The 18,953-nt window shown below is 50.9% G+C and overlaps 10 protein-coding genes across 10 annotated transcripts; 6 read left to right on the forward strand and 4 right to left on the reverse strand.

Moving 5' to 3' along the window:
* Positions 1-1,430: 1,430 nt before the first annotated feature.
* N7473_009925 (Smr domain-containing protein) lies at positions 1,431-2,483 on the forward strand (the record flags this gene model as incomplete). The annotated part of the gene is made up of 4 exons (XM_057155864.1): positions 1,431-1,464; positions 1,548-1,648; positions 1,754-2,068; positions 2,118-2,483. 4 exons carry the CDS (start codon positions 1,431-1,433, stop codon positions 2,481-2,483), a joined length of 816 nt encoding a protein of 271 aa, XP_057004519.1.
* A 507-nt stretch (positions 2,484-2,990) lies between these two features.
* N7473_009926 (FPP/GGPP synthase family protein) lies at positions 2,991-4,210 on the reverse strand (the record flags this gene model as incomplete). The annotated part of the gene is made up of 2 exons (XM_057155865.1): positions 2,991-3,744; positions 3,828-4,210. The coding sequence occupies 2 exons, from the start codon at positions 4,208-4,210 to the stop codon at positions 2,991-2,993; spliced, it is 1,137 nt and encodes a 378-aa protein (XP_057004520.1).
* Positions 4,211-5,894: 1,684 nt separating this feature from the next.
* Positions 5,895-6,582, forward strand: N7473_009927 (cell division control protein 14; the record flags this gene model as incomplete). The annotated part of the gene is made up of 2 exons (XM_057155866.1): positions 5,895-5,902; positions 5,973-6,582. 2 exons carry the CDS (start codon positions 5,895-5,897, stop codon positions 6,580-6,582), a joined length of 618 nt encoding a protein of 205 aa, XP_057004521.1.
* A 31-nt stretch (positions 6,583-6,613) lies between these two features.
* On the reverse strand, positions 6,614-6,832 carry N7473_009928 (uncharacterized protein; the record flags this gene model as incomplete). Its single annotated transcript, XM_057155867.1, has 1 exon — positions 6,614-6,832. The coding sequence occupies one exon, from the start codon at positions 6,830-6,832 to the stop codon at positions 6,614-6,616; it is 219 nt and encodes a 72-aa protein (XP_057004522.1).
* Positions 6,833-7,215: 383 nt separating this feature from the next.
* On the forward strand, positions 7,216-8,474 carry N7473_009929 (class I SAM-dependent DNA methyltransferase; the record flags this gene model as incomplete). The annotated part of the gene is made up of 3 exons (XM_057155868.1): positions 7,216-7,259; positions 7,473-7,611; positions 7,677-8,474. 3 exons carry the CDS (start codon positions 7,216-7,218, stop codon positions 8,472-8,474), a joined length of 981 nt encoding a protein of 326 aa, XP_057004523.1.
* Positions 8,475-8,576: 102 nt separating this feature from the next.
* Positions 8,577-9,583, reverse strand: N7473_009930 (putative mitochondrial outer membrane protein (Sam35); the record flags this gene model as incomplete). The annotated part of the gene is made up of 3 exons (XM_057155869.1): positions 8,577-8,972; positions 9,050-9,289; positions 9,347-9,583. 3 exons carry the CDS (start codon positions 9,581-9,583, stop codon positions 8,577-8,579), a joined length of 873 nt encoding a protein of 290 aa, XP_057004524.1.
* A 570-nt stretch (positions 9,584-10,153) lies between these two features.
* On the forward strand, positions 10,154-11,861 carry N7473_009931 (copper fist DNA-binding domain-containing protein; the record flags this gene model as incomplete). The annotated part of the gene is made up of 3 exons (XM_057155870.1): positions 10,154-10,188; positions 10,249-10,409; positions 10,462-11,861. The coding sequence occupies 3 exons, from the start codon at positions 10,154-10,156 to the stop codon at positions 11,859-11,861; spliced, it is 1,596 nt and encodes a 531-aa protein (XP_057004525.1).
* Positions 11,862-12,284: 423 nt separating this feature from the next.
* Positions 12,285-16,781, reverse strand: N7473_009932 (ribosome biogenesis protein URB2; the record flags this gene model as incomplete). The annotated part of the gene is made up of 2 exons (XM_057155871.1): positions 12,285-16,697; positions 16,764-16,781. The coding sequence occupies 2 exons, from the start codon at positions 16,779-16,781 to the stop codon at positions 12,285-12,287; spliced, it is 4,431 nt and encodes a 1,476-aa protein (XP_057004526.1).
* A 267-nt stretch (positions 16,782-17,048) lies between these two features.
* On the forward strand, positions 17,049-17,760 carry N7473_009933 (MICOS complex subunit MIC10; the record flags this gene model as incomplete). The annotated part of the gene is made up of 3 exons (XM_057155872.1): positions 17,049-17,123; positions 17,279-17,429; positions 17,711-17,760. The coding sequence occupies 3 exons, from the start codon at positions 17,049-17,051 to the stop codon at positions 17,758-17,760; spliced, it is 276 nt and encodes a 91-aa protein (XP_057004527.1).
* Positions 17,761-18,472: 712 nt separating this feature from the next.
* N7473_009934 (kinesin light chain) lies at positions 18,473-18,775 on the forward strand (the record flags this gene model as incomplete). Its single annotated transcript, XM_057155873.1, has 2 exons — positions 18,473-18,520; positions 18,542-18,775. 2 exons carry the CDS (start codon positions 18,473-18,475, stop codon positions 18,773-18,775), a joined length of 282 nt encoding a protein of 93 aa, XP_057004528.1.
* Positions 18,776-18,953: the final 178 nt, after the last annotated feature.

The raw sequence follows: 18,953 nt of genomic DNA on the forward strand, positions 1-18,953 counted from the left end.
TCAACCGACGGACCGTGGTGTGCGATAGGGGCCATTGTTCACTACTGAACTCAGGAGGAGCGTTTTTGCGGGGAGACAGAGAAAAGCAGCTAAACCGACTAGCTGTTGATCATTCCCAAGTGGAGATAGGAATACGGAGTACTCCGTAGAGAGGGGCCAATAACAAGTTGAAATTGAAGTATATCAAACTGCCAAGAGGTATAAACTACATAAATCAAGAGTTGTACACTGATGGTTTCCCAATTAGTGTGCCTTATACTGCAGCTTCTTAATATCGTTATCTTGGTGGGTCTTAATAATTCAAAGTCTTAGAGCCGCAGCGACCTAGCCTTGGCGGTTACTCTCGAGACCAGGCCGTAAACCGTCCCTCTTCTTGGGGTTGTAATTGAAACACTGGTCATGACCTCTGGAGTATGTGAGATATTAATGAGCAGAGGAGGAGAGAGCCTCTTGTAATTCTTGCTGTTGGCAACTAGTATGTTTGCTGAGCTGTGTTGTCACGTCTCCAGCTATAGGCATAGTGCGAGAGCTTGTAAGCTGTGTTCTCTCCTCCATAGTGGTGTGTACATACTGTAGTTCAAAAATTCGAATCTAGAGACCAGAATACGCCCAACAAATTTGCGTCCACTTCTTTTTCTTTTTTTCTTTTTTTTTTGAAAGGTCTTTTCAAAGGTGATTCAAATCGTCTTTCTTGATAACTTAGAAATCATTTTTAGTCTATCGTTGAACTAGTATCTGACAAGCTGACTTTGAACATTGGTCATAGTTCCAAAATTATGAAATATCAGTGTAGTAACAATGACCAGGTGTCGAGTCTATATAACAAGCCGAGGATCACTGAGCCAATCAGTCTATTTATCATGATACACTACACTCTTCTCATTTGTCTTCTTTTTACATAAACCATGCCTCAAAGCAAACGGTTAAGCTCATTGTACATCCTCACAGTTAGCGAGAGAAATATGGTGGATGTCGAGAAGGATCGACTCCACCGGTGTACCAATAGCGCCAAAGACTATCGGTTCGGGGCATGTGGAGGAATTCCATCCCCATTTACAATAGTCCGATACTCGAACAATACATTGTACTCCGTACTGTTTTCCATAAAGATTATAGTATCCGAGTTAATCAATATCACAGTCAACAAAAAATTCTCCGAACCAAAAGTGAATCCTGAATGGCTCTAATAAGCCGATCCATGGTTCCCGATCCCTCGATCGTCGGAGACGAACCAAACCCGATCTGAGATCCAAGATTTTTGCTTTTTCGGGCTCCTCTAGGCTCTGGTTAAATGGTTCCCCACTTCCAAACCCTTTAAGCTCGCCCTGGCCCTGTCCTGCCCTGCCCCTGCGCAAGCCCCCAAGTCCAGACCTTCGTCCCTAATCATCCTCACCTTCGCTGTCGCTGTCTCCGTCACACCATAACCCACCATGTCCTACGAAATGTCCCACCTGGGCCCTCGGGGTATGTAGCTCCTTACGCGAAACATCAATTGCGCGCGCCTCGGTCCTGCCCGACCATCCCTGCTGACACCCAAACCTCTACAGCCTTCAACCACGACCAGAGCGGTGACGCCGAGCAGGAATACGACCGGTTGCGCGCCCTCGCACGACAGGAAGCCTCCAAGCGTGGAGAATGTTTCTCACGGGTATGCGCTTAATCGCCCTGATTCAGCCATACATTGCTGTTATCATGATCGCAGCACCATTCTCGGAGCATTGGGAGATAAAGTGCTAACTTACCGGGAAAACAGTCCAAGGATGCATACTCCAGCGGCGACGGCGCACGCGCAAAACAATTGTCGGAGGAGGGCAAGGCGCACGGTCGCAAGATGGAGGAATACAACAAGCAAGCGTCCGAGTTTATCTTCCGCGAGAACAATGCCAATGGGCGTGTTGAGGCCGATACGATCGATTTGCATGGACAGTTTGTGGAGGAGGCGGAGGAGATTTTGGAGGAGCGTATTAGATATGCCAAGGCGCATGGACAGAATCATCTTCATGTGTACGTTGGACCAGACAACCCCCAGTCACCGCTGTTTCGCTATTCCCGGGAGTCCAATCCATTCGTGGACGCTTTGCTGCGCATAGAAGTGTCATTTTCTAACATCCACCCAGCATCGTCGGCAAGGGCAACCACTCTGCCGGCCACGTCCAAAAATCAAGCCACGCGTCGAACAAGTCTGCCAAGAACTCGGTCTGCAATATGCCACCGAGGAAAACGCCGGTCGGATCTACGTGAACCTGACCGGCGGCGAGGCCGTCATGCCCTCCTACCCCTCGCACGGACAGGCACCGTACCACGGTGGGGGTGGCCAGTCATATCCTGGTCAACAGCAACAGCCTCACCACCAGCAGCAACAACAGCACCACCAGCAACAGGGTCAGGGCCAGGGTCAGCAGGACGAGATCGAGAAGGTTGTCAATGCGTTGTTGCCGAAGGTTTTGCGCAAGTTGGAGAAGGCGTGTTGTGTTGTTATGTAAAGTGGTTCTACAGACGAGTGGGATGTTTTTGGATATAGGTATTTGGTTTTTGGGGAATATCGGGAAGGGGAGAGGGTTGTACAGTTTTGTTCGTGGATATGGAATCATGCTGTGATTTAATGCTGGATTTTTTTGGGTCTATAGTTGGCGATATATACTCGAGCTACGACTCATGACAGAGGGGGTTTGGTTTGTACCCCGTACATCGAAGGATGGATATCGGTCGTGACTTTTCGGTTACCGTCTCATCTACTTGAGAACTAGAGTAAGTGTCGTTTATGGAGATGCGAGTTGTAATCATGTACCGAAAGGAGAACCATCACTGTTCAATATGAGATAGTGACATTGTAGTTTCCAGATTGCTTCACACAGCCCACAGCATCAAACATCGAGAAGGGTATATCAAAGCGCCAAAACTCCCAAGTCCATCAAATCCATCAACAGCCCTCTAGGCCTGGGGTGGGCAACCCTCGAATCACCGAGATCCCTCAAACACAAATCCCCAGACTATTGCGCATTCTCTTCTGAAGATAACGTAGAATCCACAATCTTATTCAAAACCGCCCTCACCAACTCCCCATCGCCCGCACCATTAGTCTTTGGTGTGGCATCAATCATCTCAATCAACGACAACGCGCGATCCCTCAATTCCCTCACAACCTGACAAGTATGCTTAAAACTCCCCGTACTCTGCATATACTGCACAGCATACCTCTTCACCTCGTCATCCTGCGTCTTCTGCTTCAAAATACTCAACAACTGATGATTACTCGGATTGGACCGAATACTATGAATAATGGGATACGAGAACTTGCCCTCCGTCAAATCCTCGCAAAGCCCCTTATTCCTCGTATACGTCGTATTCGAGAGATTCAAATAGTCGTCGCAGATTTGGAAAATGAGGCCCATGACGTTGACAAGCGCGACGCAGTCCTTGCCCGTGGCGGACTCAGCTTGCATCAGTTTTACGGCGAGTCGGAAGAGGCCGCCGGTTTTGTTGCCGACCATTTCGAGGTATTCGTCTTCCGTGGGGCAGGTGAGGGTGTCGCGCCAGAAGAGGTCCATGCCTTGGCCGCGGTGCAGGTTGAGGAGTTCTTTGACGTAGATATCGATTGCGGCAGGGTTGTGGAGTTGTTGGATTTCTTGCAGGGCGAGGAAATAGACGTAGTTGGCGGAGTTGATAGTTTGGGCTGTGCCGAAGATGTTGTGGGCGACGGGGATGCCGCGGCGGAGGACGGAGGAGTCTTCGACGTCGTCGATTCTGGATGGAAAGAAAGGTTAGCGGGGATATCATGTAAAAGCGAGGCTGCGGGGACATGGATATTATCTCCTATTACCACTTACAGTAGCGACGCCGTATGCAGCATCGTCACCACCTTTTCAATCACCGCCAAACTCTCCGGCGGGACCTGAAGCCATGAATTAAACGCCTGAATCAACTGACGCCGGACATCCTTGCCAGGATGCTGATGCATATATTCATATGGGCCCATCAGGATCTTCTCATTCTTCGGCGACCACGTCCCGTCCTTGTACTTTGTCCCATCGACACTGGACTTGTTGCGGCGGTGCTTGGATTTAGGCGGCAACTCGGCGGTCGCAGATGGCTCGCCGTCCGTGACGGATTCCTTGTGCCGGTGGGAGCGCGGACTCGTGGCGCCATTTGCAGCACCGGCGGAGCTGGTCCGTGGTGGGATCGGGCTTGGTGGTTGGAATGAAGAGTTCATTGCTTAGGATGAGGGGTTGGGAGTTGAAAGTTGTGGTTGTGATGAGGGGAAGATTGGAGGGGTTGCGGAGAGCAGATGACATCAACATTCCGATAAGAGGTGCTAGGTAAGTTACACAGGCCTCAGCGGTGAGACCGGGGGACCTTGCGGTTCTTGTGCAACAGCTTCGCTTAACAGTGTCAGTTTACTCCTAAGTTAATTCAGTTCTTCTATGGTCATCTCTTGTCTTCGTTTCTCGATCCTCACTACGAGTAAGTGAGCAGGTTACAGAGCTGTCCGGAGCTCCAAGCCTCGAACGATGAGCTAATCAGGCCCAGTCACGAGGCGGAGCGGGCACCGATCGATACTGCAGATCGATCGATCGATAGCTCATGTTTTTAGGCGAGGAGGTTTAGCAAGAAAGTTAGTCACAGGAAATGAGGGGAAAAGAGATAGGTCAGATAACGGATTACTTGGCGAGAGCAATTACCCATCCCTAGGAGAATTTTTCACCTCGTTAGCGATATTAATGTTGGCGAGAACAAGGGTTAAATAATGAGATCCTGAAGCGGGGAGGAGGATGCAGAGGCTGGCTGTAAGGTGGCAGTTTGCCAGGGCAACGTGGTCAGCGACTCCGGAATATCACAGTCATATGCTAAGTAAGAAAGAAATATACTTTGAAGGATTTCTATCGATGAGTTGTACAATCTTCCAGACCGCTCTGGGCTTGAGATGGAATAAATTGGGTGTGAATTTTGTGTAGAGATCAGGATCAGATTACTCTCCTATAACTGTGGAAGTCTGGCCCAAAATAAGAAACAATCACAACAATCTCTAGTCTCTCCCCAGACTCCAAAACCGGTTTTTAATCGCCTGTCAGAATAACCTTCAATTGACGCCATGGAGATCCTCACAATCCAGGGAACCGCAGGGGGGAAGAACCAAGCTCTGCAGGACTGCACGATCTCCCCTTGAAACCGGGAAACTAGGAAAATTAGGCAAGGCTGAGGCGCTTAGAAGGGGGCTGGAGGAGGCTGAAGCAGACTAAAATGGCCTAAAAGGGACTAGACTGTGGTGGGTCGCCCGGGGCAACCAGCCAAATTGCCTTTTCGGGTGGCTTTATTTACCACCGATTTACTTTATTATGGATTATGATGATTTTTTAGTGTTATCATTTGATATGCTCATTGTTATTTGATGATTTATTCGGAACTCTCGTTGGTGCCGCCCCCAACTGACCTCATCGGCCTCACGGACCACACCGATTGCCTGGATTTTCCACTTTCGTGTATTTTCCAGCCTCCTCAGCTGAGCTGATCGTGGGTTTTTTGGACTCTTGCAAGGGTTTACAAAATCTCATTTTTTAACCCTCTTCATTCCTCCACCTTGCCATCATTTATTAACATAACCCACCACCCTCTTCCCCCGCTTTCCTCCTCCTCCATCCACTTCAACACATCCTCATGGAGACCCTTTTAGCGCATTCATTCGATTATCTTTCCTCACACGAACCCAGCAAAGTCCGCAAGGGATTGCGCCAGGTCGAGGGCCTACTCGCACAAATCTGTCTATCCAAATCAAAATGCTCACCCGACCGCCGGCGGTCATATTTGGCAACCGAGGCCCAGCCCGCTCCCAAGGCGCTGGCCGAATTGCGAGATGATCCCGCCTTCAGAGAATTCTTCAAGCTACAAGAAAGCTTTCAATGGAATGGTGCGCAATTACCTAGAACCAAGATAATGACCAATTCTATGAAATAGTCTATTCTAACATCTTTCTACAGTCGCCATGCGCCTAGTATCCTGTCTCGAACATCTACTCGGCCGCGGCAGCAACGGCACCAACGACATGCTCATCGTCTGCACCCTCGATCTAATCCAAGGCGCACTCCTCCTCCACCCCCCTCCCGCACCCTCTTTGCCCGCGAAATCTACATGAACCTCCTCCTCGACCTCCTCGACCCAATCAACTGCCCAGCCATCCAATCCGCCACCCTCCTCACCCTCGTCACCGCACTCCTCGACTGCCCAGCCAATACTCGCACCTTCGAAGACCTAGACGGCCTCCTCACGGTAACATCACTATTCAAGCAGCGCGCCACCTCGCGAGAGGTCAAGCTCAAGCTAGTCGAGTTCCTGTACTTCTATCTCATGCCTGAAACGCCGATTCTGGGGCGCAGCGCTAGCCCGCCGGGTCTGCAGCGCAGCCCGAGCAAGATCTCCTCACGACCCATGTCGCAGAATTCACATACCTCCGCTGGACCGGGAAAGATGATACGTGATACGCGGACGACGGATGAGAAACAGGCTTTGTTGGGAAGGTATTTGAATAATGTGGAGGATTTGGTTGAGGATCTTAAAGAGACGGCTCCGTTTGGAGCGACGGTTTACTGAGGAGTACAGTACTCTGATGTGGAACCTGATTTTATGGCGATGATAAGACCGCGAGCGATACAACCACATCGATGTGGTTGAGATTTTCTTCTTCTTCTTCTCTCTTCTTTTGTTTGAGACTGTTTCCTTTCTCCTTTCCTCGTTCAGCCTTTTCTTCTTCCTTCGATTCTTCACGAGCTCCATGTTCCGTCCGGCACGGCGTGATTATGTGGTCAAGACCATGATGCTGCTTTCCCGCTCCCTGGTTCATTGTTTCTTCGATTTGGGAACTCTGGTTTTTTCTCTCTTCCTCTTAAAGCCTTTCTTGTTTCCTTGGCTCTGCTCTAGCTTTTTTCCCTTTCCTTTTTCTTCTCTCTCTTCCTTGCGCTCTCTCCAATTCTGGAATTGTGTCGACCTCTCCTTGAAGGGCTTTTGGTGCCCGTTCTTCTTTACTTGTCTCTAATGGTGACATGATAATGTATGATTCAATTATTTTCTCCAATTTACAATGAATTGAAATCTGAATCTCAATCTTTGTTTGTTCAATATTGAATCATTGCTCTCAATACTCTGCATCCATCCGTAGAAACATGGCTTCTCGTCCGATTCACAAGTAGCCCATTCCAACGTCACGCCAACCCAAATTTGAAGCTTATGGCGCATCTCCCAGGTCTTGTCGCTATCGCTGCCTGGCCGAGGTATTTGGAAAAAAAATTTCTTTTTTTTTTGGTTGTCTTGAGTCACTGCGCTTGCTCAAGGGACTGAATGAGTCAATCTTGCATTCGGGGTCTACTTTGGGACGGGACCGAGGTGTGGGGTTGCAAAAACTAACAAAATGTGACAAACCGCAGGAATATATATCTCCACTCTGCCCTCGTGGAACATGTTCGAAACTTGTAACAGCATTGTAGGGTTATCAACACTGTTACCTACTACTCTAGCAAAAACATGAAAACTATTCAAGAACTTCTGGCTGAAAAGCCTAATGATAGTGATCCACAGCCGGTTCAATATGTTGGAACGGTGGAGGCGTATGATAAGTGGGCAGAGGTATGCATCTAACAATCTTGCAAATCTATACTTGACAATCACCAATACTGACTCGTCTGAAATAGGTCTACGACACAGATGGGAATTTCCTCCAACGCCTCGACACAATCGAGATGCGTCTACTACTGCCGATCTTCCTGGACCGCGTATACACCCGCTTCCAGGCACAATCAGGACAATTGACACTATTGGATCTGGGCTGCGGTACGGGGCGAAACACGATTCAACTACTCGAAGCACTGGCACAGTATCGGCGCCAGAATGAAAAGGATATTACTTCCCCGACCAAGGTAGATGTCGTCGGTCTTGATGCATCCCCAGGCATGTTGGATGTAGCCCGATCCGCCATCCAAACCTCCACCCAGCGCGAAGATCTCAAGTCCAGTCCCGAAGTGACTCTCGACACCATCGATCTACGCCACCCTGCCACGGTGCGGGCGCAACTACCTGCATCCCTTCAGAGTTCAGGTGCAGCCGGTGTGATTTCCACTCTTGTACTAGAGCACATTCCAGCGAAGGCGTTCTTCGAAGCTGCCTCTGCCACGATGGCACCTGGCGGGTATTTACTGGTCACGAATATGCACGCGGACATGGGAATGCGCAGCCAAGCTGGATTCACGGATCCGCAGACTGGAGTCAAGATCCGGCCGACGAGTTACTGCCACTCCGTCTCGGAGGTACTGGCAGCTGCTGAGGAGGCCGGGTTCCAGGTGGAGGATATAGTTGGCCAGGAGGGTCAGGGTCAGGATGGGGTTCTGGAACGGGATGTGGATGAGCAATTGGCCGAGAAACTAGGTGTGCGGGCAAAGAAGTGGGTTGGTATCAGGGTGTGGTTTGGGGTGTGTTTCAGCAAGAAGGCATAGAAGTGTGATCAAATCAAAAATGGAAAACACCTCTCAAATGGTAGTGGAGTGATCAGGGGGAGATATTATTTCTGTCACTTTTTGTCGCTCAATAATACAGGTCTAGAAAAATCGCAGTAGTCTTTCCCGGTGTTGTACAAGATTTTTGTGCTGTCGGAGCAACTGTGCCAATCGGTTATGTTTCCATCCCATGCCCTCGTCAAGTATCAGATGTGTATAGGAGAAGACGATGGCGTCGAAAAGGCCGGGGTTTGGCCGGCCGAAGAAGTGCTCGTCCTCCGCGAGTAGGGTAGATAGCGCCTCGAATGCATTCCCTGCGTCTCCCTCGAGAGCAGCCACATCGATATAGGGGGATGATTTGAGGAGCTCGTCGCGCGCTGCTTGTTGGAGTTGGAATCCAAGGGCGGCCCGTACAAGGGAGGATGTTGTTGAGGGGTTCACGTAGAGTCGTTGTGCCACGGCCTTGAAGTTGGCGTCGTCTAGGTACAACATATATAACTTGACGGAAGTATTAGTATTTTGAGTGCCCATAATATGGTTTCTCTGCAACTCAGGCTTATAGAATTGTAACATACCCAGGCATTGCGTATCCGGTGGTCTAAAAGGGAGGCATATACGTCGAAGCGGAGGTTCAACTGCTGCTCCTCTTCACAGTGGACCTGCTCAATGGCCCATTTTTGGAGCTTGTGCGAGGGGATTGTGACCGCTGCTTCGGTGGGGAATGCTGGAAGGAGGAAGGGGAGAGCGCCAGTCGGCGAAGCATGATTGTTCGAAGGAGTGATCTCGAAGTCGATCCCGACAAATTTCAGGTACGCCTGCAGACACCGTTAGGGACAGCTGTTCTGGAAGTCGCAAGATAACGGCAAACAAACCTGCCACTTAAGACATTGCGGATTGAAGGACGGCCGCCCGCGTCGCGCACTTGCTGCGTCGCTAAAGACAAATAACTGGTTATCCGCGCGCCCGGACGGAACTCGTTCCGGCAAGTCGTTGGCAGGATACGTGGTCAATGGGAACCGGTCGAAGAGCTGTTTGATAGGAGGCGGGATTCTGAAGAAGGACGGGGTATTCCCATCCGTCTGCGGGCCCTCAGTGGCCTGTGGCGGCATTGCGAAGCTTTCGTTGTTGATCGGAGCAACAAGGAAGCGCCTCGGCGGATGCCAACTTGTCCGCCGACGCCAAGCCTCATGCGGCTTAGGTAATCTGTCACCTCCCCGCATCGTTTTCTTCTCTTGTCACTTCGGCTTTAGACATTTGACACTCACACGGCTCTGGCACTCCGATCGGTTCTCCTCTCTCGCTGCTCCCCCGTCGAATTGTTCTTACGGATGCCCTCGAATCATACGCCTTGTTCCGCTACCCCAAAAATCGCCAGAACACCTTCCATTCCCGCCCTGGTTCCGCCTGACCCCGCTCCAAAAGCCGAGAGATCTGACCTCGATCTCGCATATGGCTTGAACATTTGGTTCCTATAGAAGGAATTCAACATATTCGCACACAACGCCAGGTCACACGGAAAATTCGGGACTTGCAGGAGCCCTTGTGACGGGCATCGAATTTGCGCCAAGCCCTAGGTACAACGCTTGCGCCAGCGCGGAGTCGATTATCGTCATTCGACGATCATTTCAGCCTCGTCCCGACTGGACCCTGCACGTTCCGGATATTACACAATCACAACAATGCCTCTCGATGAAGAAGGTGCCAAGTGGTCTTGGTAATTACATGCGCTGAAAATGCTCGCTTGAATGCGCTACTGACAGTGCCTTGATATTAGCGAGCCTTGCATTCGCGGCCATCGATCTTCAAAATGCCAGCACTTCGACAGACTCATGATGAAAGTGCCTAAAGCGGGTCGGCCACTGGCTAAGTGCCCTCACCCTAAAGGGACTTGCAGCTGCCAAAAGACCTATGCTTTTATGGTCCGCATACCCAAAGGTGAGGTTTATAGACGACCGACTTGATTGACATTTTTCTAACATCTGCTTAGGCTCAAGCTGCTTGTGTCGACCGCTTTACAAAGTACCTGCAGGTGCCAGCGATTCATCACAATCTACTCCGGTCTCCATGCCCTCGGTATCATCACCTTCTTCCGGCAAAATCCAAAAGTCAGGAAGGAGACAGAGCAACATTCAAGCCACCCCGGAGAACATCGCCAAGGCCTTAGAGGCCATGCCTGAGAGTCTCAAACTCGAAGATGGCACCTCGAACTACCTCGGAAACCTTCCTTCTTATCAGTCGGAACAAGATGATTTTAACGACAACCGCAGTCATCAAACTACTTCATTGCCCCAAGGGTCCACCCAAGCTGCGAATGGATCCAGCTGCTGCTCCCAGAAGCCGCAAACTCCACCAGTGGCACAAGCAGCATCACAGGCCACGGGTTCCTGCTGCAGTGGGAAAAAACCGGTCTCCAACTCTGTCGCCGATGGTGTCGCCAATAGTCATGGATCGAAACCAAAGCAGCCTACATCATGGACTGACATGTCTTACATGAATTTCCCTGCGCAACAGATGCCTTCCTGGCAGAACTCCATGGCGTCTACACAGGAGAATTTTATTCCATCTTACGCAATGCAAAATACTCGGGCTCAGTCATTCTACATGAACGGCTACACCCCGAACGTGTCTTCCACACCATATTCAAACTCCATGAATGGGCTTGGAATTGCGCCGTCCAACATGACCACCTTCCCTATGGACCATTCTCAAAATTCCGCTTATGCATCCACAACCCTCAGCGGCGACACTAGCCATGACTGCAGTTGTGGAGATGATTGTCAATGTCTAGGCTGTGCAGCCCATCCTTTTAACAACACCACGCGTCAACATGTCCAAGAAATGGGTGTTATGATGACATTTGACGGAGACGACTCTACCCCCGAGGCCATGGCTAATACCTACAATCCTCCATCTTTCCAAACAAACGCCGCCACGACTCCAATAAACTTCTTTATGCAACAGACACCCGCAATGGACCATGGCATCCACCAAAATTCCTTCGAGTCGTACTCCGATCCCAACTCGACTATGCCTAGAAGCTATTCCTCTCCTCTGTCGGCGTTCAACCAGCAATTGATGCACCCATCCGAATACTACACTATCGAGTATCCAGTTGGAATCCCAAGTGCTTGCTCCGACGTAACCGGCAGCTGCCAGTGCGGCAACGACTGCAGCTGCGTCGGTTGTCTCACGCACAGCGGTCACAATGGCGTAACTTTGGACCCGCCAATCACAGACGCTTCAGTCGCCAATCCCACGGAAACTGGCCACTCACCTCACGGAACACCGACTATGACTGCTGGCAGCCACACTTCCAGAATTCCAGTCTTGGAAAATGTGTCGATGCCTTGTCTCAGCCCACGCACACTTGAAACATCCATGATTTGATTTTAGCTGCTGCCTGGCTCGCTATCATACTTCTTCTTTTCACTTCAGTCTCCATATCTTTTCCTCTGACGCATGATTCACGATTTTACATGATACCCCTTAGATATCTCTACTCTAGACGGCTTCTGGCTGGAAGTCAATTGGCCTATTTGCTACTTCAAATGAAAGTTTTTGAATTTGGTTTTGATTGAATCTCTTACTTATTTTACCTGTCCTTAGTCTTATGCCCGACCCCAACTGCTTTTCCCTAGTCATATGCACCCAGGTAACATCTTCATGAAGATGAATTTATCATCAATGCATTCAGGGATATCATGAATCTATGGAGTACAAGTAATGTAAATATGGTACAAAAGAACAGAAAAGCAAGCAAATGACCAAGACTCCCATCCCAAATCTCTCCAAGACATTTATCTGACCTGATCACGCCTTATTCCACTTTCCAAACTTCACATAGTCATCATAAAGAGACTTGAACACGGCCCGACCCGAAGCATCCAAGCCCGCGTTCATCGCCCGCATCGATTCCCGCGACATCACATCCAGCGCCGCATACAGACCAGGCAACAGGGCGGCCTTGACATCCGGCACCAATGACCCACGCAGCGAGCACTGCGCATACGACATGATCACGTATTGGAGGTACTGGCCAGCGATGCGCTTGGCTTTCTTCGTTTCATCGGTTAGAGCCTCGCGAGACATGCCAGGCTGGGAGCGCAGTACGGCAGAGACAGTCGGGTCGCTGAGAGAAGTGAGGAGGCGGGTAAAGTTGGACGTGTGAGAGGCGTCGAGGGGAGCGAGCCAGAAGGGGTGGGAGATAACTGCGGCCCGGTTGGAGCGTGAGCGCTTACGAGAGCGTGCGAAGAGGCAGCCGAGTAGCCGCTGCATGGCAGTGACGACGAGATGGAAGCGACCGCCAATCTTGACTCGCTGTAGACCCAGGATGATACCCATCAAGCGGCAAAGACGGGTGTAGATGGTGGGGGCGTACTCGGGTGATATGCGTGGGCCACTCTTGGAGGCGGCGGTAGCGATGGAGGCGAGCATGTCATCGACGTTGCACTGAGCCATACTACGAGTGTGCACGCGGAGAAGAAGGGCCATGGTTTCAGCCGTGAAGCAGAATTGATCAATTGAGGTGCTGTGAACGAGCGTCGTTGCAAGTGACTGGCTGAGCTGGGAGAGCTCGCGAGAAATAGGGCTATCTTTGTCTTCAACGGGCTGGAGGGAGATGACCGCAAGGTAGACCACAAGCAGTCGATATGCGGCGTGTTGACCACTGAAGCCAAGCTCACGGATCTCCTGAATTGCTTCGCTGATCTGTTCTCCGGTCATCGAGCGGAAACGCTCTGTGGTGGCTCGGATGAAGAGCTGTTGGTCCTCAGCGTACAGTGACTGGAGGGTAAGAGTCTCGGCGCATTGCAGCATTGGCTCGGTAGACTTCTTCTCCGATCCCTTGGAGGCCATTAGACGCCGGCGGATCAAGCGCGACGGAGCCGAGTCGATCGACATCTCCATGTAACGCTCAAGCTTGGAAAGGAACTTCTCAACCTCAATGTTGTTTGTTGCCAGGTCCTCAAAGTCTTCCAGAGCATCGATGGTCTTGATGAGGGTGATTGTCTCCTCTAGCTTCTGCTTCCTGCACTGATCCTTGACGGACTTCATGTCAGCCAGCACCAATCCAAACACGCGTTGACGGCAGGACGCCAAGTCATCCTCTGAGAAGGCCTTGGCCAACTCCTTGCGATGAACCCACAGTTCCGACAAAGATAGGCGGAGTAAGAAACAGGCCATGGAATCACGGTCAATCTGTCGAAGCTTGGATGCCTGCTTGGAGACTCTGGAATACAGTTTTTTGAATGTCTCATATCGATCGTCTTGTGACAGGACCAGCAGCTTGGCGATGACAGCGCGATACAAGCTGCGGAAAGCCTTCATGATATGCAGATCCAAATCAGTACCATCCAGGGAGATGGCACGGGCCTCTGTCCAGATCGGCTCCCAGTCGCTCGTGACATTAGCATCGCACTTGGGCATGGCTGCGAGTTTTGCCATCATAGTCAAAAGGCCAAGGATCACTTCGGGCGCACTGTCTTGCTGAACAACGATATCATGCAGCTTATCCAGCAGGGAAGTTCTTAGACCACGGGTGATCAAGGCAGCAGGGATCCGCTGCACGCTTTCCACGTAGAGACGGCGATTGAAGACGTCGTCTTCGAGGCTCTTGGTGAGCAGAAGGACTAGGTCCGGCACAATGAATGGCACATTGAGCAGATACTCGTGGCATACAACACTCGCCCATGCTTGAAGGAACCGCGCATTATCAGCAACAGTCTCCAGAGGCAAGGAGGACGAGTGGTACTGAACGGCGGCCAGAGACATGAGCTGCTTCAACAAGCTCGACCGGTACTCGGGTTTGACCTTCTCCCAGGCATCAGGTTCCCTCACTAAGGCCAAAGTATAAGCCAAAGCTAGCGTGGCTGGTGAACACAAGGTATCAATTCGACCGTCCCAGGGCGCCTCCATCGAGGCTTGAGAATCCTCTGTGGTGATTGATGAGACCAATTTGGTAACATCCTTGGAGATATCGGTGAACGCTTCCAGTTGTTCATCGCTGGGCTTTCCCTTGACAACTAGTAGAGCGAACCGATAGATCTCCCATGACTCCAGAGGAGCAAGTGGTGCTTTGGCCAAGTTCTTGTGATTGCGGTGAAGGGACTTTGCAGCAATGCTCACAAGAGGCTTTGTAGCCTTGTTAAGAATACTATCGGCGGCGAGCAAATTGTTCTGCAGAAGATTCCGCACGAACCGCCACATGCGCCAGCGCCAGTGGAACATTTGCTTCGATGACAGAGTAGATGTCAATGTCTCCAGGAACTGTGCCAAAACCTCCTCCGAATCGGCCGTCAATACCTTGCTTCGGAAAGTGGCCTCCATCACAACGAACTTCGCATATGACGCCGAGGACTCGGAGATCTTGCCATTTTCAGCCCGAGTTGCAGTTGCAGCAGTCTGCAGCTGTGCGGCAAAGTTGACACTCGTGAGTGAAGTCCGCGTCAATTCAGAAAAGACATCACACAAGTCATCATCTTCCCAGACAGAGAAGAATGGGAGACTGTTGTTGCGGATGCGGGCTTCTTCCAAGATGATAAGTTGATCATGCCAAACTTCCATGAAAGATGTCAAATCTCTCGCGCCTGCAAAGCCCCGCAGAAGCGGGATGACGATGTTATTCTTAATCGTATTGTAGACTTTAGTATCCTTGGAAGAATCACTGCGCCATTGAAGCATGATCTTGTCAAGTAACGCATCCAGTAGCTTGCTCGCATCGCGTAGACCTGAGTTGGGCAAGAAAACATCAACGCCAAGGCTAATAACCAGAGCCGTGACATTCCACTGAACCTGCTCTAGGCCTTGCTCGAGGAGACCGGTATACCCGGCATGGGTAAGGATGGTTTGCAGTGATAGGCCAACACTTCGATCGAGAGCAATGCGCAAAAGGTCTTCCAGCACAGAGATGAACCTGGCAGAGAACGTAGCCGGCTCCTCATCCTTTGCGGTGGAATAAGCCAGCTCCGCAACTGCCACGAACAAAGTCTCCAGCCAAGGGGCTTCGTGTGTCTGACGTCTGAAATCATCTCTTGGGACAGCACGCACGGCGCTATCGAATAGCTCCGGAAGAAGCTCAATGGATCGCCACGAGGGGTGGAAAGAGCGATTGTTAGGCTTCTTTGGTGTCATTTGGATGACTGAAAGTTCGCCAATGATGGGTCTGAATGTATCAGTCACCGGTTTCACCGAACTCCAATCCGGCTCTTCCTTGGAGTAGTCAATGCCAGAGCCGCCGCGGGCAAAGAAAGCCTCCCGAGCTGGGATCAACACATGGAGAGCGACGATGCGTTCAATGGCATGGAGAAGATGGGCTCTCTCGTCAGTGTCGAATTTGATGCTTCGTAGGCAGAGTTGAAGCCGGAGAGCGTGAGAAAAGCAAGACTTGGCAAAACAATCATTGCTTGAATTGTTGTTCGTGTCGTCTTGGCGGTAGGATCTTGACTCCCACAGCTCAAGCATTGCAGGGAAGACCAGCAGTAGGTGCTGGAGATCGGTTGTTTTACCTGCCTGCGAGAATTGCGTGACGGCAACGGCAGCCATCTGAAGTGACCTGCCCAACAAAGTTGCAACACTTTCGGGTTCTCCTCTCAGCGCCAACTTGAGGTGAGAGTTGGCCACTTCATCCACGCCGAGCGTCCGCTGAGCCAGGGTCACGACGCCATAGAGGCAGTCCAGAGCACGAATGAACGCAAGGAAGCACGAGGAGGGATTCTGCGGTGTCTCGTCTAGATGCATAGACTCGGTATCATTCTCTCCGACAACCCTCTTCCTCTTGGTCCCCTGCGTGGGATGCGCATCCATCGTATTGCTGGAGTCGGACTCGAAATTCGTGGTCGGGGCACCACTGCCCAGCGTCGCAAAGATGTCATTCTCTAAGTCCGCAACTGTATCGCACAGAATCGAGAAAAAACCTTGATCTTTCAGAATTGTCGCCAAATTCTTAGGCGAGATGAGGCCAATGAGCTGCCGCAGCAATAGGAATGAAGCTGGGTCCACGCGGTAGTTCTTCCCAGTCCGGAGTCTTTTCAGCAACCATCGGAGCACCCATTCCTCCTTCGGAGTAGCCTTTGTCTGGATTTTCGCATCCTGGTGTGTCTCCGGATGACTCTCACAGGTTTTCAGGTCCACACCAAGAATCTGTGCTGCTTCGTGAAGTTGGGTAGTTGGGGATGCGCTGCTACCTTTTTCAAGGCGGAGGAGCGCCTCTTGCGACGAGCTCGAGGGCTGCATCACAAAAGAGTTAGAATCCAGTATGAATGAATAGAGTAAACGTCAAGACTCTGAACTTACCCCCGCAAGCAAAGGCATCTCGAAAACCGAACAAAATCGCCGATATGAGGGGTTGGTTTACTTGAAGGGAAAAAAAGTTGACCCAAATGGAGAAAAAAACCGCGGCGAAATTCCCCGACCGCCTTTGCCCGACCTTCACTCGTAACTCCCGACTCCTTGCACGCTGCAACTTCCGATTCAATCAACCTCTCAATTCACTCTCCTTATACAACCGTACGTTCCCTAACCCTTACCATGCTGTCTGTTAGATTCGAAACTAACTTATACCTACCTAGATTCTTCGCAATGGCCGATTCCAGCGAGACCCGGCCGGTCGCGCGGGCTACCAAGCCCGTGAGCGAGGCTCTGCTTAACGAGAAGGTACGAAACTACCATTGAATTCGACAATCTACACCCGTCTTATCGGCAGCCTGTCTCTCCCAAATCAATGTTGAAGAGGCAGAAGATTGTGCCTGATGGCTATCGGCTAAATCGGATACGGAATCAATGAGCTAATTCATCAACTGGTTGGATAGTGGGACCGCGCCATTTCCTCCATGATCATCAAGTCCTCCCTCGGTCTGTCCTTCGGTGTTGTCTTCTCTGTCCTTCTGTTCAAGCGGAGGGCCTGGCCTGCCTGGGTTGGCCTCGGCTTCGGTGCCGGTCGTGCTTGGGAGGAGGCTGACGGTATGTTTATGTCTGCATTTTGTGATGTCACGTCGCCCGAGTTTTGCCTTGCAGAGATTCAATCGTTCCCTGCTGCTTCTGCTGTAGCTCTTACAGCTCCAAAAGCGTGATCCGGTCCTTCTTTTCCTTCGCTACAGAGCCTATATCATGATAGACTGGCTAGTCCGAAGGCTCTGGGAATTGGACTCGCCCCGCTGTTAGGTGCAATGGAAGCTCTCGGGGCTTGTTGGACTCGGGCGACTGGCATTTTTAATTGACACATAAGCTAACAGATATTATAGCTTCTTTCCGCCGGGGTGATTCGCCCGTTAGAGATGCGCTGCGCCGGTAGAGAAAATATCATGGCTTCCTATTGTGTACGATACCTTGTACAGCAGTCGGAAGACTGGTGGAGTCTGTTTTCGATCACAGAGAAATCAAACAATTCTAGATCTTTTTTTCCTTCGTTGCTAAAGATCCGCTGTCTACGAGCAAGACTTCCTGAACTACTGAAAGCATGGCCGTGTTCATCTCTTGAGGATCACGACACCTTAAAGTCGAGTCGCGCCAGAATAGTTCATCCAATGTAACAACTAGAGTATAAGGACCTATAAAGCCGACGCCAAAAATGACAGCCTCTTGCGCGAGAAACCAGCCGCCTCTTCACCCATAACGTTAGATAGCGAGCCACCACCTAGGCGCCCTGCCCTGTTCTGCCTCCTCTTCTGCAACCAACTAGCCCAGGTTAGTGTACCCTGCAAGATTCTACTTTCACTACTGTCTAGAGTTTATGCATAAGCGGCCTAAAGAGACCGTAATGTAGACGAAGGTCGAGCGGCGGGAAGCGACAAGCGCCAAGAGTGTCCCTAAGGCCAGGGTCTTACGTGGCTAAGGATGACACAAGTCCAACCAAGCCCTCATGAACGATAACAAGGTCTTTGAATTCGGACATTCTTTATCCCGGTCAGGCCTGTCTGCCAAGATGCTGACGCGAAATAACTGAGATGTTGACCATCAGGTTGGCGGGTACCAAGAGTGTGTGATTTCAACCATCTCTCGCTTAGATGGCTGGACAACGCAGCCTTCGCCGTGACCACTACACAGCGGGCTGGGTATGTGCCCTCCTAATCCAGCTCGCAGCTGCCCAAGAGATGCTCGACGAGAAACATGATGCCTCTATCTGCGACGCCGGTGATCCCAGTCTATATACCCTCAGATGCATCGGTGGACATAATGTTGTTATCGCTTGTCTCCCCGAAGCCCAAACAGGAACAAATTCGACGGCTGCAGTAGCGGTCCGGATGAAGTTAGCCTTTAAGTGCCTAGAACTATCCACCTTCGCACTATCAACCAATGAAAGCTTTTAGGGGAGTCGGCGGCGTATCTTCGGGGTACGGTTTGATAGAACCACGAACGAGCGAACAAAGGAGTTGTACCAACTACTGGGCACGAAGCAGTGTAAACGGGTTGAGTAGAGAAGAGAGTGGGCCGAGAGAGCCTAAAACCCCACGGGGCGGAGCTAACCGAAAGAGGTTAGTCCCAACA

The sequence above is a fragment of the Penicillium subrubescens genome, assembly GCF_028828155.1.
Source record: "Penicillium subrubescens strain IBT 31985 chromosome Unknown utg000007l_segment0_segment0, whole genome shotgun sequence".
Taxonomy (NCBI): Eukaryota; Fungi; Ascomycota; class Eurotiomycetes; order Eurotiales; family Aspergillaceae; genus Penicillium; species Penicillium subrubescens.